General features: G+C 55.2%; 1 protein-coding gene across 14 annotated transcripts in view; it reads right to left on the bottom strand.

The window, feature by feature from the left end:
• The window catches only part of KIFC3 (kinesin family member C3), a 36,007-nt gene that overhangs the window by 7,855 nt on the left and 11,514 nt on the right, over positions 1–16,638 (bottom strand). For 7 of the 14 annotated variants that reach the window (XM_027119760.1, XM_027119762.1, XM_027119761.1 and 4 more), the window contains 8 exons: positions 14,096–14,298; positions 4,523–4,588; positions 3,905–4,048; positions 3,543–3,782; positions 2,840–3,013; positions 2,177–2,324; positions 1,964–2,094; positions 678–789 (listed from right to left, as the gene is read on the bottom strand). In XM_027119760.1, the coding sequence (XP_026975561.1) occupies positions 678–789; positions 1,964–2,094; positions 2,177–2,324; positions 2,840–3,013; positions 3,543–3,782; positions 3,905–4,048; positions 4,523–4,588; positions 14,096–14,298 (1,218 nt within the window). The remainder of the gene's footprint in view (positions 1–677; positions 790–1,963; positions 2,095–2,176; positions 2,325–2,839; positions 3,014–3,542; positions 3,783–3,904; positions 4,049–4,522; positions 4,589–14,095; positions 14,299–16,638) is intronic. The other 7 variants (XM_027119769.1, XM_027119768.1, XM_027119764.1 and 4 more) reach the window with 4 other exon arrangements.

Below are 16,638 nucleotides of genomic sequence, written 5' to 3'. Positions count from 1 at the left end.
CCCACCTTCCCTTCACCTGTCCACTCCACCTCACAATCCAGGTCTCAGCCCTGGTTTTATCTCCTACGGGAAGCCCCCTGGACACCCTCAACTGTCAGATACCCAGGGGCTCTCAGAGCCCCTCCCCAGCCTGGGTAAAGGGTTAGTGATGGGGTTTTCTGAGTGATTAATGATCACTGTCTGCTCGCCCCCTGCTGAAGTAACCACCATGAAGGCAGGGACAGGTTCTGTGGCGCCCAAAGCCACATCCTCATTGTCTGGAACGGCACTTGGCACAGAGCAGGCGCTCCCTAGACCTTTGTGCCGTGAATGGGTGGTGTCTCGAGCTTGACCAGGCCCTAGATCAGAATAAGTGGCATTCTAGCCACCCACCACCCAATGCTTCAATACCCTACCCCTCCGCCACCTGGTAGCCTGCCATAGGCATTGGGCAAAGGTTTCAGAGTTGAACAGATCCAAGGTGGACCATTCACTAGCCATGCAGTTTTGAGCAAATTCCCTGTGACGTCTCTGTGCCTCGGTTTCCTTATCTACAAAGAGGGAATTACAAAAGCTCCCCGATGACAGGGCACAGCTCCAGGGAGTGGTGCTGGGGGCCATGGGGAAGGACAGGATCACTTCCGAGGCAGGTCAGGGCTCCCTCCGCTAGGCGCCCCCCGAGCCCGCCCAGCGGTCACCTTTCAGCCGCACAAGTTCATTGTGGCACTTCTTGCGCAGCTGCAGCTCCCGGCGGTACTTGCGCAGCAGCTCCTGGTTGTTGCTGTTGACCTCGTCGATGGCCTGGCCAATCTAGTGGGGGGTGCGCAGCACCATCAGGGGCCCAGCTCCACCCGCTTTGCTTGCCCGGCTGCTTGCCCTCTCCCCCTCCCCCCAACAGTCTGCTCACTGCCTCCTGCCCTGGACTAAGTACCTGACATGCGCTGTCACACGTCACATCTTCCCAATAACCCCTCTGGGTAGGTACTGCGAACAGGCCCATTTTACAGAGGAAGAAACTGAGCCCTAGAGAAGCTAAACCAATCTCAAGGTTGCCCTGCAGATGAGTAAAGAGCCGGGACTCAGCCCTCACTCCACAGCACCAGCACTTGACTACATGATTCAGCTGGACCCAAATCCCAGCTCTGCCCTGAGGACCTGGGGGACCAGAAGCAACTGGCTCAATGTATTCAAGCCTCAATCTTCTCATCTGTAAAATGGGGATAACAACATCTAACTCGTGGATTTGTAGGAGCTGGTAGGTAAAGATCTCCAAGTTACATTTCATAAGGAAAAGAAACAAGATGCAAGCCACACATACACCTGCTCCCCTTTACTGGGTGAAAGGGAAGTGCGTGTCCACGTACATATATGTCAACAGTTTTCAGCATGCTCAGAACACCCTTTGGGGGAAATGCTGGGAGACAGGCCTCCTTTGGGGAGCTGGCTGGGTGGCAGAGAGAAGCCTTTCCTTTTCATCTGAATGCCCTTCTGGAAGGTGGGTACTTTCAACGTGTCCATGTATTATTGACATAATTTTTTAAAGGAGAACTATTTTTGATTCCCAAAATACATGTCTCTCTACCCTGCAGAGCTGTCATACAGATTCAAGGAGCCGACGGCTATAAAAGGCTCAGCACGTAGGAGGCACTTAAGAGACATTGGCTATTCTCATACTGCACAAGTACAGCTTAAAAAATTAAATTAAACCTAACAGATCTAAGGATACGTGTAGCATGTTTGAGATATAAAGATATGCATAGCACATATGAGATACAAAGATATATGTGACATGTTTGGTTTACACCCGAATACCTGCTCTTGACCAGACTGTTTTTCAAATGGTCTGGGGACAGCAGTGTGTGTGTGGGACAGGAGCTGCCATCTGGGGGCTTTGGGTTTGGGAAGGGCGCGCTAGGTGGCTGCTGCATCTGCCCAGGGGCTCCAAGGCCTCTCCCAGCCCCGCCCCGCCATGGCCTGCACTCACCTCGGCCTTGACACTCTTGAGGGCCTCCTGCAGCAGCAGCGGGAAGCCGCGCACCTGACGCTTGAGCCCATTGTAGTCGTTGGTCAGGGTCCGAAGTGCTGGCTGCAGCGTCAGCAGGTTGGTCCGGACACCTATGGAGACACAAGGGGTGAGAGGCAGACAGGGCGAAGGGCTGTGGCGTGGGGCAGGCTAGAGCCCGGCTGCACGGCTCACCTGCCAGGTTCTCGTGCACAGCCTTCATCTCCACCTGGGCTCTGGCAAAGGCCTCCTCGATGGCCCGGTTCTTGTCCTCCTCCAGGGACTGCATCTCCTCCAGCATCTGCCCGTGTGCCCGCTCCAGCTCCGACTCGTACATGGTGATCTGCAGCCAGGGCCAGAAGCTTAGTGCCGTGCGCCATGCAGAGAAAGAAGCCCCGCCCCTCACGCCTTGCACACGTGCACACACACACAGGTGGGGTAGGGTGGCCGTCGCTCTCCCTGAAAGGGCTGGGAGCTCCGTGCAGCTACTTCCCGGCATCAGCCCAGCACCAACCTGGGTCCCGGCACATAACACAGGTCACAAGCCACAGGTCCCAGGAGAGCAGGGGAAAGCATCTGTTACGATACCGACTAGAGCACCCTTCCAAGAGCCTGTGTGCCGGGCCCTGAGCGAATCTTGTGAATAGGTCAAGCCCCACTGGGAGGTGCGTTCTGTGATCAGATCATTTTACAGATGAGGAAACAGAAACCTGCCCTTGGTCACATGGCCAGTGGGGAGAGGAGGGACTGAAACCCAGGTCTGTCGAACCCCAAGTGCTCAGCCGCTGCACTGTGCCAAAGGCCGGTCTCTGGCGTTGGGGCCCGGCGTGCACATGCTGCCCCGATAGACGTGCACACCTGCGCCCGGAGCTGTGCGGTCAGCTGATGCGAGCTCTGCAGCTGCTGCTCCATCTCCTTCAGCACCTGCCTCTGCATGGCCACCTGCTCCTGCAGGTGCTGGTTCCGGGCCTGGGACTCACTGAGGGCCTGCTTGGTCTTGGACGACTCCACCTCCACCGTCTTCATGACATACTGTGAGGGGAGGGAGGGGTGGGTGCATGGAGGTGCGTGGGTGCCTTGACCTTACCCTGGGACCCTGGGGGGCCCCTCAGGAACATGTCACCAACGGCCTGCAGAATAAACTAGAGGAGCCCTGAGGTCTGGGCTTTCCAGAAAGCTGCAAGGGCCTCCTGGAATCTTCTCATCTTAATGAGCCCACCTGGAGCCCGGCTGTGGCCCACGACTGGGCCCAGAACAGACAAGAAGGGCAAAGACGAGGGCAGAATCTAGCGATGCATCACACCTGTGCCCGGCACACAGCGGGCACCTCAAGCATCAGTTGCTGGATGCCTACATGGCCTGGCCCTGGACAGCAAGAAGGGGAAGGGGCCAGGTGACAGCAGATCTGGAAGGATTCCTTTAACCCCCCGCACCTACTTATTCACCAAGACAAGCCCCTCCTACGTCCAGCCCATCCTGGGCTCCAGGGACCAGAGTCGAGGCGTGGCCCAGGTGCGCGCGGGGCACCGCAAGCGGTGCGGCCGCCCGGCCCCAGGCTCACCTTGACGGGCGGCGACTGGGCCCGCAGGCTGGCGATGGTCTCGTGGCTGTCGCGCAGGCGCCGGCTGAGCCGCTCCTCCTCCTGCGCCTTCTCGGCCAGGCAGTCCTTGAGCCGCAGCTCCACCTCGGCCAGCCGGTCGGTCTTCTGCTGCACCTCCAGGTTCAGCTCTGACAGCAAGCCTTTGTTCTCCGCCACCTCCAGCTGTAGCTGGGACAGCTTGTCGCGGAGCTGGGCGCTCTCCTGCAGACAGACGGCCACGGGGGCCGGGACAGGTGTGAGACTAGTGGGCAGGATTCAGCATGAGGAAGTGGGGTGACCATTGGGAATCGAGCGCCCCGGGACCGCCCTGGCCCTGGGCCCACCTGGCTGTGCTCGCAGCCTGTGCAGGGCACCGCAGGCTTGGCCCGCATATCCTGCAGCTCGGCCTCGCAGCGCCGCATCTCCTGCCTCAGTCGCTCATTCTCCACTATCAGCAGGTCCCGGTGCTTCTCCAAGTCGGTGCCTCCCTGCAGAGAGCCAGAGCCAGGGGTTGGGGGCGCATGTGGCGAGGGCAGATCAGGGGGAAGGACGGAGCGGGGAGGCAGACAGTGCAGGGGCAGGGGAGAGGGGAGAGGTGGGGAGACAGAGAGAAGGAGAAAAGAGAAGGAAAGGCCAGTGATGGATGGAGAGAAGAGAGGAGGGGCTCCAGAGACGATAAAGACAAAGGCAGAGGAGAGGAAGAGATGCAGGAGGGTGGTGAGACAGGAACTGCTCCCAGCTGCACCCCACCCCTTTCATTCCATTTTCCTGAGTGTGAAAATTACAAAGAAAGTCATATTTATACACAGAGTTCACACTCCTACTTTACATCAGCAAGTAAGAATTAACCTCCCTCCTGTTACGGGTCACACCACCTCGTGGGCACAGTGAGTGGTGATAAGTACATGGGGAGCATCACCCCCCCCAGCCCCGCCCCGCTAGGATGGCATGGTTGGGCTCACCAGCTCCGATCGAAGGCGGCTCACTTCCTGGGCCTGGCTTATGAGCTTCTGCTTCAGGTGTTCCACCTGCCAGCACAAAGCCGGGGCACGCTGAGCCTGGATCCTCTCCTCCAGCCCACACCCAGGCCTCTCGCCCAAACCCAGAGCCCCAGTCCTCCCTGTGTTCAAGCATCAGGCCACCCCTGGGACTCTAGGTGCAGAACACCTGGCCTGGTCCTGACAGCTCTCAGCACCCTCTCCCGTCACAGGACCAGCCAGTCTGGGCTCACAGGAGAGTCCGGGGAGCGAGTGCAGCCGAGGTGACCCCTGGGCCAGCCTGGGCCCACGCCAGGGGCAGCTCGCCGGGGGACGCAGGAGGCTGACTCTCCGGATGCCTGCCTTTGCACAGGCCCTGACCCACGCCTGAAACTACTTCTGTATTTGTCATTTAACATTCTTTAAAGGGCCTCCAAAGTGTATAAACTCCAGGCACTACAAAACCTGCATCGGTCCTTGACCAGCCCCTAGAAGTTTCTACTTTGAGTGGTTCCTGGTGAGTCTGTCTGTGGAGATGGGCCTGCCAGTGACCAGGGCACATCTGGGACCTGCCTCCACCCCAGCTCCCAGTCTGCCTTGCAGGAGAGCTATGGCCAGTGGAGGCTGTTAGAAAGAGAAGGGGTGTGCACCCCATCAGGAGGCAAGGGTGACCTGGTTCAATCAGAGCCCAGGGAGGGGAAACCAGCCCCGAGAAAGAGCAGGACCCCAGGATGGCTGCCTGCCCTCCCCGCAGGCCTAGACCCTGGTTCCACATCAGCGCACCTCCAGGAAACTCTCCCCCCGGGAAATAACCCAAAATGCAGACAAAGACTTTGGCACCAGCGTTCATCAGAGCCTGTCTGAGCTTTTTCTTGCAGAACATTCTGTGTTGATCGCACGGAACCTTGGAAAAGGTACAGTGAGAGTCAGACTCTCTCTGGGGGATAAGGAGGTGTGGCTTGCACAAGCTTTGGGCTCTTGTTACTAAACATAAGGAGACAAAGCCCACCACCTACAGGGGCCACCAGCCAAGTAAGGCAGGTGAGGGGCAGTGCAGGACTAGATGCCCAAGACCCACCTGAAGGAGACAGAGGACTGCAACTGGGGCGGGGGGGGGGGGCACAGGCCCAGTGTCATCAAACTTCTGACCTTTCAAGAGAGGCCAGACATTGGGATTTTGGGGGTGTGTGTGTAAAATCTCCCCACTACGTATGGCTGAGGTGTCATCAACAGTCTGTGTGCAGCACGAGCTCAGAGCCAACCGTCTCCTGGTGCTGGAGAAGGCGGCTGGACCACAAATCAGCCTCTGCTTTTCTGAGCAAGTTGGGGGAGGGCCATGGGAGCGACCCCACCTCCAAGGAGAAGGCCTGTGACACCAGCGCTGCTCACTCGTAGCTGGGGAGGCAGATTCCAAGAACACAAGACCCAGAGAGGGGTTGGGAGACACAACCCGGCTGCCCAAGGCCTCCTGGTGGACAAGCAGGTGACTTAAGGGCTGCACCCGAGAAGGTCACCTCTGTCACCTGCTCCATCAGCACATTCCTTCCTAGCAATGTGCTGGGCATGGACCAGGCCAGGCAGCAAAGCCCGTGCCATTTCTCTGCCCGCTCCAATACCCCCTTCTGTTAAAAGCCTGGTACACGGAGCCTCAGTTCCTTCGCCCTGGAGGGGAGTGAGGGACAGTTTGAATAAGGCAGCCTTTCATTCCTTAGTCATGAAATTGGGAATAACCTCAATGCCCAGCATTAGGGGAATGGTTAGGCGGATTGCAGTATCTGCACTCATAGACTACTGTGTAGTCGTTACACTCATGTTTATCAGGAGTTTTAAATGATGTGGGGAAAAGCTCCTCAACATATTAAGTCAAAGAAAAATCCAAAAACAAAATCGCATATGCAATACAAAAAATAGAGGGCTCTGGACTATGGAATGATGTTTGACAAATTCTTTTCGATTTGCAGTAAGTTTTAAGTCTCAAAGAATATATATTCCTCTTGCACTCCCCCCACCCTGAAATAGGTGGAGTCTACCTCCTTTTGAAAGGTTGGGGTCCCCCTCCTGCCTCCCCTCCCTCAGAAATCACCCCAGGAAGATCCACTTGCACGGAGCTGGTGCCCCAGGCAGGCTGCTTCCTTGGCACCAGGCTGGGTGGGCTTGGACCTTGCTTGTCCCCAACGCTGCTGGCGCTCAGACCCGATGCAGTGAAAGTGGGGTTTCCCAGTGTTTCCTAGGGAGTCAGGATGCCTGCCTGACACCTGCCTGCAGCCCAGTTCCTGTTCTCTCCTTACATCACAGTCGGAACGCTGGGTGCTCCTGGCCTCTGTCTGGAATCTCTGAGGGGCGCCCCAGAAGGAGGCGGCTGCCCCACGAGGCAGGCTGGGGGTGGGGTGGAGGGATGAGGAAAAGGCTGTAAAAGACCCCTTTTGTCAGAAATGTCAGGCACTCGTCATCTCCTGGCTAGTCTCGGGCAGCGGAGGAGCACGGCCCACTGACACCGCAGGGCGTCCGGTCAGACACAAACCACCCCGTGGCGCGCGGTGCCTGCGCCCTGCCGGCCAGCTCCAGTGGGGGCTGAGAACTAAGGAGGCGTGCTGCCCAGGAGCGGGACCCTTGCCCTCCACCCCCGGGGGGTCGGCTTCGGGAGGGCCTGCAGGGAAGACAGCAGACTTCTCCCAGCCTGGGAGGGAGAACAGGCAAGTCTCTCAGGGTCAGGGAAAACAGTAAGCACAGGAGACGGAGACAAAACCAAGTACGGGAGGAGGGCTCGGAGCAGAGACGGGGAGCTGAGGGTGAACCTGACCAGAGAGTGGGGCCTTCTGCGGAGGGGGCCCCTGCAGGCACGCCCTTCACCCACCCAGTACAGCTCTGAGTCAGCGACGGTGCCTGCATCAGTACGCAAGGGGTCGGCGGGGGGTGGGGGGGGACCTCCTCCAGCAGCTCTTCGGGAGGTGCCCAGCACACCCGGAGACACTCAGTGAGCACGGAAGTGATGGCGAGGGGGCAGCGCACTCACTCCTGAGTGCAAAGAGCCAGGCCAGAGGGGCAGGCAGGCTCCTGACCGGCTGCTGTGGTGGCCCCCCGGACAGCACAAGGTCAACCCCAGGGCTGAGAAGGGACCAGGCTGGGCTTGTGCCACAGCCCTCCCTGGGCTCAGGCTCCTAGTCATGCTGAGAAACTGAGCCACAAGCCTGGTGCAGGGGGGCCTTGAGGGAGAGGGAGCTGGTGCCTGTCTGCTGACCGACGCAAACCCATAGTTACATCTCCCAGCAGAAGCGGGCTCAGCGGAGGGTGCGGCTGCCCTGTGCCAGTCTGTGTTTTCCCAGCTGTCTGCTCCTCTCGACACAGACAACCTGCTGATTAGCCCCCAACCTCCCACCAAGCCTGGCCCTCCATCATCGGCTGTCTTCTGAGGAACGGAGGGCTCTCCCAGTGGCAAGACCAAGGCACTGCTGAGCTGGGAAGATGAGAGGGCCTGGGATCCAGACGGCCCCAAGGAAACGCAGCCCAGAGGCCTGAGGGGCAGCCCCGGGAAGCACCCCATCCTGTCCCCAACACACTCTCCCTCCCGGGAGACCTGACTCCTGGTTACCTATGTACATGACCACTGACCAGGCCCGACTGGCTACATCCATCCCACCCTGCCTCCACTGCCGAGTTTTCACATTTGAGTCCTTCTGCCACCAAGGGGCTTTGGGAACATGGACTCTCAGGCCAGACTGCTCGGGTTTCTAATACAGACATCACCCTACCTCGCCAGACAACGTTGGACATGTCTCAACTCCACCGTGCCTCTCCATTTCCTTAGCAGTCGAATGAGGATACCTCACTGAGGAGGTCTGGAGGATTAAGTGAGATTACATGAGTAACATATACAAAGTGCTTAGGACAGGGCCCAGCACGTAATAAGTCTATTACTAGAATGAAAGTCCGCGAAGACAGGGATATTTGTTGTATCAGTGCTGTACCCCCAGTGCCTAGAACGGTACCTAGCATATAGTAGGCGCTCAGTAAACACATGCAGAAAGAGTGCTGAATGCATGAGGGGCCAGGAGAAGCAGGGTCTGTGAGAGAGCGGTCAGGCAGGGCACGGGGGAGCAGAGGTGGTGGAGGCTGGGGTGTGCTGAAGGACGCTCACTTCTGCCAAAGGCAGGAGCTGCTAATGGGCTCCAGGCAGTGCATGCCATGTGGGAATGTCAGCCCAGAGGTGCCACAACTTCCAGTATTTTATGACAAAAAAAAGGAAGTTGAGATTTTTATATGAACTTAACTAAGATTTAAATGGTGGCAACTAATTTGATCATACAATCAGGACAGTTGGAACTAATAAATTCAGCAAAGTTGCAGGATACAACACATAAAAATCAGTTGCGTTTCTATGCACTAACGCTGAACAGTCCGAAAAGGAAATTAAGACAGCAATTCTGCTTAAAATAGCATCAGAAAGAATAAAACATGTAGGAATAAACTTAACCAAGGAGACAAAAGACTTGTACACTGAAAATTACAAAATGTTGCTGTAAGAAATTAAAGATGATACCAGTAAATGGAAACACAGCCTGCATTCATAGTCTGGAAACAGTATTGTTAAGATGTCAATACTGCCCAAAGCAATCTACAGATTCAATCCAATCTCTATCTAAATCCCAGTGCCATTTTTTGCAGAAATATTAGCATCCATCCTAAAATTCATATGAAATCTCAAAAGCCAAATAGCCAAAACAATCTTGAAAAAGAAGAACAAAGTTGTAGGACTCGCACTTCCTGATATCAAAACTTACTACAAAGCTACAGTAATCAAAACAGTGTGGTACTGGCATAAAGACAGACATATGGACCAATGGAATAGGAGAGAGAGCCCAGTTATAAATCTTCATATATATAGTCAATTGATTTTTGACAATGGTGCCAAGATTTTCAATGAGGAAAGGACAGTTTTTTCAACAAATGGTGCTGGGAAAACTGGATATCCACATGCAAAAGAATGGATCAAAATGCATCAAAGACTGAAACATATAAGCTAAAACTATAAACCTCTTAGAAGAAAACATAAGGGAAAAGCATCATGACATTAGATTTGGCAATGATTTCTTGATGTCAAAAGTACAGGCAATAAAAGAAAAAATAGGTAAGCTGGACTTCATCAAAAAAATTTTTGTGCATCAAAAGACTGTCAACGGAGTGTAAAGGCAACCCACAGAGTGGGAGAAACTATCTGTAAATCACATATCTGATAAGGGGCTAATATTCAGAATATATAAAGAACTCCTACAACTCAACAACAACATAAGAACCCAATTCAAAATGGGCAAAGGACTTGAACAGACGTTTCTCCAAAGATTATATACACACAGCCAATTAGCACGTGAAAAGATGCGCAATATCACTGATCATTAGGGAAATGCTAATCAAAGCCATAATGAGATACCACTCCATACCCATTAGGAGGGCTATTATTTTTTTTTTTTAAAAAAAGGCAACTCAGAAAATAACAAGTATTGGTAAGGATATTGAGAAACTGGAACCTTTGTGCCCTACTGGTAAGAATATAAAATGGTGCACCCAGTGTAGAAAACAATGTGGTAGATTCCTCAAAAAATTTTAAATAGAACTTCCATATGATCCAGGAATTCCACTTCTGGGCATATACCCAAAGTTATTGAAAGCAGGGTCTCAAAGAGATATCTGCACACCCATGTTCATAGCGGTATTATTCATAACAGCTAAAATGTGGGAGCAACCCAAGTGTCCATTTATGGATGAATGGATAAGCTAAATGTGGTCTAGCCATACCATGGAATGTTAGTCTGCCTTAAAAAAGGGATTCCTGCCATTTGCAACAACATGAATGAACTTGGAGAGCATTATGCTGAGTGAAATAAGCCAGACACAGAAAGACAAATCCTGTGATTCCACTTATGTGTAATACCTAGAATAGCTAAATTCACAGAGACAGCAGAATGGTGGCGGCTAGCAGCTGGGGTGATGAAGAGTTACTGTTCAGTGGGGACAGGGTTTCAGTTTTGCAGGATGAAAAGAGTTCTGGAGATGGATGATGGTTGTACAATAATGTGATACATTAATACCCTGAACTATACACTTAAAAATGTTTAAGATGGTAAATTTTACGTTATGTGCATTCTACCACAATTTTTAAAGTGGTTAAAAAAGAAAAGAAAAAAGCAGGTCAAACAAACAAGGCGCATTTGAGCGCTAGATCTAGTCTTCCAGCCTGTGGTTTCTGCTCACAATGTAAGGTTCTATCTTGAGGTGTGGGGGCAATAAGAGGAGGGGTGCAATCTGGGTGTGTGTAAAACGATGGTAGGAGCCTTGGAAGCATGAAGGCCACTGCTCCAGGGACATCCACAGAGGACAGGGGAGCTCAAGGCCACCAGCATGTGGCCTGGGGCTGCTGGGTGCCCCGGGACTGAGGACCTTTGACCCTAGTGCTCCCCACAAGGCACACAGTGAGCTCCCAGAAAATATAAACATCTCCATCTGACACGTCCAAGGGGAGGCCTGAAAAAGACTCCTGAAGCCCTCACAAGTCCGGGTTCCAACAGGGGCAATGGCAGCCCCAGTTGCTGAGTCAGCTTTGCCAGTGGGGCAGGGGGGCTTCATAAGATCATCACTTTGAACCCCCCAATCCTGTTAGGTACATACTATTATTATCGCCATTTTACAGGAAGAAAAACTGAGGTTCCAAGAGATTAAGTCATGGTTAGGCAACTTGTTCAAGGTCACCTGACCACTAAGTGGTGACCCTAGGATTGGAACTCCTGCAGAGCAACGTATAGAAGACCAGAAAGGTCAATCCGTGCCAAACCACAGTGAGGCTGACAGGAGACCAGAGCACACAGAAGTGACACCTCACAAGGCACAGTGCTTTACAGTTTACCATCCATTTTCCTGTCCAGTCCCATAATTGAGCTGCCCAATAACCACGAAGCAACATCTATTTGACCCAGTGTCGAGACTGGTAAATGTAGGCTCAGAGAGGAAGTGACTTGGTACAGCTGCACAGCCAGGACTAGAACCCTACTCACGTGATTCCAAATCCAACACCATTCCTGTAACAATGATTGGCGGTGGTGGCAGTGGCGACACCAATAATACTGGGTCATCTCACCAGGTACTGTTATTATGTCCATTTTAGAGATGAGGAAACTGAGGTGCGGAGCAGTAATTAACTAGCCCAAGGTCACACAGCTAATGAGTAGTGCCAAAGTCAGGATTTGAACCCAGCTCTAGGACCAAGTGGTTGGCCACAGCTCTACGGAGTCAGACTCTCCAAAGAGTGGCTCAGAGACCTGGAGCTTCAGGGGCATCTCCTGAGATATTTTACAGAAAAGAACTGGCAGTCAGAAAATTCAGGGAAAAAGTATGAGCAAAGACCAGGAACCATTCTGAATTCTCCCAATCATTCAGAGGCGTGGAGGTTGGGGGGAGGGGAGGGGAGGGGTCAGGCGCATCTGGAGAGCTGGCCCTCAAGGACACCAAAGAGGCTGACATGCTTGACCTGCAACTTCCCCTCTAAAAAGTCAGTCAATTTTGCTAATTCAAGGAAAAAATGTTTCTTAAACATTTGTTTAAAGTCGCAAAAGACCATACATTGTTATTTAATTTATATGCAACGTTCAGAAAAGGTAAATCCATGCAAACGAACAAAGAGAAAAGCAGAGCAGTGGTTGCCGAGGGTTGGGGGGAGGGGCACATGGGGAGTGAAAACAGGTCTTCGCAGGGTGATAAAAATGTTCTACAATTAGACAGTGGTGATGGCTGCGTCACCAATATACTTAAGACCGTAAACTGTACACTTTAAAGGGGTGAGTTTTATAGTATGTGAATTACATCTCAGTCAAGTTCTTTAAAAAACAAAACTTGTTTCAAAAGTGCCCAGACAAGCTAAATCAAGGGAAGGAAGAGCTCTTGCCACAGGGCAGACATGCGTCCTGCAGGGAGGGCCCTAGACCAGCCCCACAGCCCCACGGGGCAGCACCTCATGCCACGTTCCAGCTACGCAAGCCTTGGTTCGCCCTGAGATTCATTCTGCTCCCCCTGCCACGGTCCCTTTGCACTGACTGTTCCCTCAGCTCAGAATGGATGCACTTCCTCTGCTCCGTGCCAGACCTCAGCTCCAGAGCCGCTTTCTCAGGGAGGCTGCCCCTGACCTCCCCTACGGTTCCTGATCTCCCCGACAAAGGCACGTGGTAGAAACCCTCATTCCCTGTGTGTGTACCCGCCTGCAGAGCCCTCGTTACCCTTCCAACTTTCATAAGTGCATGTAACAAACATCTGTCCTCCCCTAGACCACAGCCTCCGCAGGCCAGGGCGTGCCTGTCCACCTGGGCATCCCCACTGCTCAGCGGGGTGCCCATACAAACCAGGCGCCCAGCAGACATCTGAGGCAGAAACACAGGCGGGCACCGCAGGAGGCAACAGTGACACAAAGCTGGGGGGTCACACCTGCCACGAGGAGCTCCTATTAGTGGGGCAGACAGGCCCAGAGGCAGCAAACAATGGGGTCACTGTACAAGCGGGAGACACAGGGCACTAGGGATGCCCCAAGGAGGCCCACCCAGCGCAGCCAAGGACAGGTAGTCAGGACAGAGTCCTTGAGGACACGCTTGTAAGCTGGAAAGATGCTGCATTTTAAAAGTGCATGAAAATAACCTGCTGCCCCTGGAACTGAGAACAAGGCACGGTATTCAGTGATGTTCCCCCGAGTAGAAGGTCCACATGCTGGGAAATCACAGAGAAAGAAGCTGACCCAACCAAAGGCAGGGCTTTCCAGAGAGAGCTCAGGCCCAGGAGCTCAGGCATGGGCTCCAACATGGGGATGGTTTGGAGACAGGGCTGGGGACCTTGGGGAAGTGGGGAGGGTCAGACACAGGCACGAGAGACAGACACGGACAATTAAGAGTGGGGAGCTGAGCCCCAGGAAAGGGGTCTCGGGGCCTAGGTGGTGATGGGAAGGAGGGTGAATTAGCCAGGCATACGGAGGAGGGCTAGGGGTCAGCCTACAGGGACTGTGGCGTCCCCAGCGTCCTCCTGGCTAGCTAATAAAGGAGGAGCCCTAGAACCTTCACTTTCTAGGGCTTCCAGAGATTTGAGAGCTCCCTTCTCTCACTTGCACACATGCCAGCCTCTCATCTCCTGCCAGTTTTCCGTGGGGTGACCTCTGCAATGAGTTTGGTCCACCTGGGCTGCCCAAGCCAGGGCACCTTGGAAGATGGAGTGGACTCAGCACTGGCCTCGGGACGGGAACATCCCTGCGCTTTCCTGATCCACTCATGCCTACACGTGCTGCCTGTCACTTCTGGAGAGGGAGGTCCTGGCCCCTGCTAACCACGAGGAAGGGGGCGCACGGATGGCCAGCATGGGAGGCCCAGGCCTCTGATTCTCGCCACCTCGCCCTCTTGTGCACGCCCAAGCCAGGCGCGGAGACCCCATCTGTCCATTATGCTGGTGGTCTGGTGGGTTCCGGGTGCCCTGGGCGATGTCCTCCGACCTGCTCCACAGTGGGCAGCGGCCTCAGCCCGTCCCATCCTCCCCAGGTACCTGATTCTGCAGCTGGGTGGATGTGGCTTGCTGATCACTGTCGCAGACAGCCAGCCTCTCCCGTAGGGCCACCAGCTCCTCCTGTAGCTGGGCTTTCTCCTCCTGCAGCTGGGACATGGCCTCCACCATCCTATGTACCACGGGGGCCGCACCTGGCGGCCCCGACAGGCTCGAGCACCTCCCGCTGCCAAAGAGCCGCCCACCTATGAGCAAAGTAGCCGCCGATCAGCAGGGCAGCAGAGGCCCCAGCCTGGCCGAGGAGAGGGGGCCCGTCATGGCAGGGGAGGGGGTGCAAGCAGAGGGGACGAGGGAGCCGGGCAAGGGCTGGGGGCAGCAGCAGCATGGGTTAGCCGGGGGCCTCCGGGGCCTGCCTCGGACGAAGCCGCTTCACAGCAGGCAGCTTCTGGGGGGTGGAACTGCCTAGACCAGGACTTAGGAAAGCAGCTTCCACTGATTACTCCCCCAAAGCCTGTGTTCTAGGTCTGACGCGCAATACCCTCTCCATGGCCAGCCTGCGTGGACTTGCAGCTGAGAAAGACATAGCTCTAGCAACAGCTGTTCTCTCCTCAGAAAACACTATTCTTGGTGGAACATGATTTCTATAAACCCCAAACCCTCTCCAGAGTACAGAAGAGAGGCGGGGGGCTCCCCAGCCTGCCCCCTGCCTTCCACAGGGAGTGGTTACCCGCACACAGAGAGGGAGCAAGTGGAGGTGTGCGTGTGCAAGGGACAGACAGCCCAGGACACGGGGACAGACACAGCACGTGGGCAGGAACACAGCCAGGTGCGCTCCCAGGTGGACCCCTGCGGGATTGAGCACAGGGACCTCACGGGCACGAGGAAGGGATAAACACAGGGGTGGGTGGCGCCTCAGCCTTCCACCGTCCTGTCACCGAGAGCAGAAGAGACACAGACAGACAGATAGAAGGACAGAGACACACAGTCAAGGCCTGTGACCCGCTAATGGGGCCTGGCACGCTTGTCACAGCTTGCTTTGGCCCCAAGAATGGCCACGGTCTCTGCAGGTGGGGAACTGGCAAGGAGGCGGGGCAGTGGGGCGGAGGAGAGGCTGGAAGGGCAGGGATCTTCAGGCAGCCCAAACTTGGCCAAAGCCTGAGAGGCAGGGCCAAGTGTCCAAGAGTGAAGCATGAAGAGTGGCATCTGCTGGCCACGAGCCTCCACCCTACCTCGGAGCACCAGGGTGTCTGGGCTCCGCCACACTGTGTGGACAGGACGCGGTGGCGGGGGGATCCCAGACTCTGGAAACAAAAGCCACCTGCACCTGAAGTCACACATCCCAGCTTCAACCCACAGGGAGGTGGCGAGTGTGCTGCTCACTGAGACAGCACAGAAGCCAAAGCAGCAGCCTGGCTTTGGGACTGGGCTGGAGCGGGGAGCGCAGATGGAGCTGATTCCAGGCTGGGCAGGACGTCTCCGCACTGGGCCCAGGAGAGGTAGACAGTGAGAAGCCGCTCTCACTCTAAAGGGAGCAGGCCACGCACACACACTGCCTTTTCGCTTCCTCCCAACCCCGAGGGACAGCTCCGACTCAAGGCCCTCTGGAAAGCGGGAACAGGGGCCATCACTGGCTGGCTAGGAGCCCTGGCCGTGCGGCCTGCATGTGACACAGCATGCGTGTCACACACAGTTGGCCAAGCTTCTGCTCTCTGTTCTAGAGAGAGCGAGCTCAGACAGATGCTTCCAGGCCTGCACACGGGGCTGCCATGGGCAGCATGTGACCAGCAGCCCTCTCTCTGCAGACTGCCGTGGTGTGGCAGGAAATGCTCTTGACTCCAGGTCCAAGAGCTGGTTCTGCCACTTCAGACAAGCATGGGAGGGCCCCTCAGGGGCTTCCTTTGTAAAATGGGGACAATGGTCCTTATCCGGAGGCAACCTTGGGCAAGAGCCTGGATCCCACGAGGGATGCGCAGGTGTGAGTGAGTGTCACCCAGCAGGACATGGAATGGCCCTTCCTGCCCGGGACACTGCTCATCTCACCCTCAGAGCCCACAGCCAGGGGAGTTCACCTTGACCTGGGCACAGTGCCCGTGTGTCAGGGGAGCCAAGAGGGGCCCGGAGAGCACTTGCTGGGCAAGAAAAGACCTAGAGGAAGCTAAGGGACAACAGCAGCGGAGGAAGAGGTGAGATCAAAGGAGCACTTAAGGGCGGGGACTGAGGGACCTTTGCATCCTCATAGTAGGTCAGCTGTCGGTCCGAGTTTTCAGAAGACAGTTTTTTTCTCAGAGACCCTGCCTGGACACGGCCCCTCAAGGACACTCAGGCTCGGGGGTCCCATCCCCGGACCCACTGACAAGAGTCAGTCCTCCGGATTGGCTGGACGATGCCCCCCCTTCCACACCCCGGCCAGACCCCGACACCGGCCCCCGAATCAGTGCCGGGCCCACGGGTGAAGGCGGCTCTGGATCAACCTCAGAGAAGGGAGTGGTTCCTTCCACCTCGCAAGTTCAGACCACAAATCAAGCTCTGACAGGAGGAGGCGAACCCTTGCTCTTGGCCTCCCCTCGGGCTCCTTGAGAAAGGCC

Source organism: Aethalodelphis obliquidens, unplaced genomic scaffold (genome assembly GCF_003676395.1).
Source record: "Aethalodelphis obliquidens isolate GAN/ISIS:26980383/991018 unplaced genomic scaffold, ASM367639v1 scaffold20, whole genome shotgun sequence".
Lineage (NCBI taxonomy): Eukaryota > Metazoa > Chordata > Mammalia > Artiodactyla > Delphinidae > Aethalodelphis > Aethalodelphis obliquidens.
This window is presented reverse-complemented; position numbering and strand designations above follow the sequence as displayed.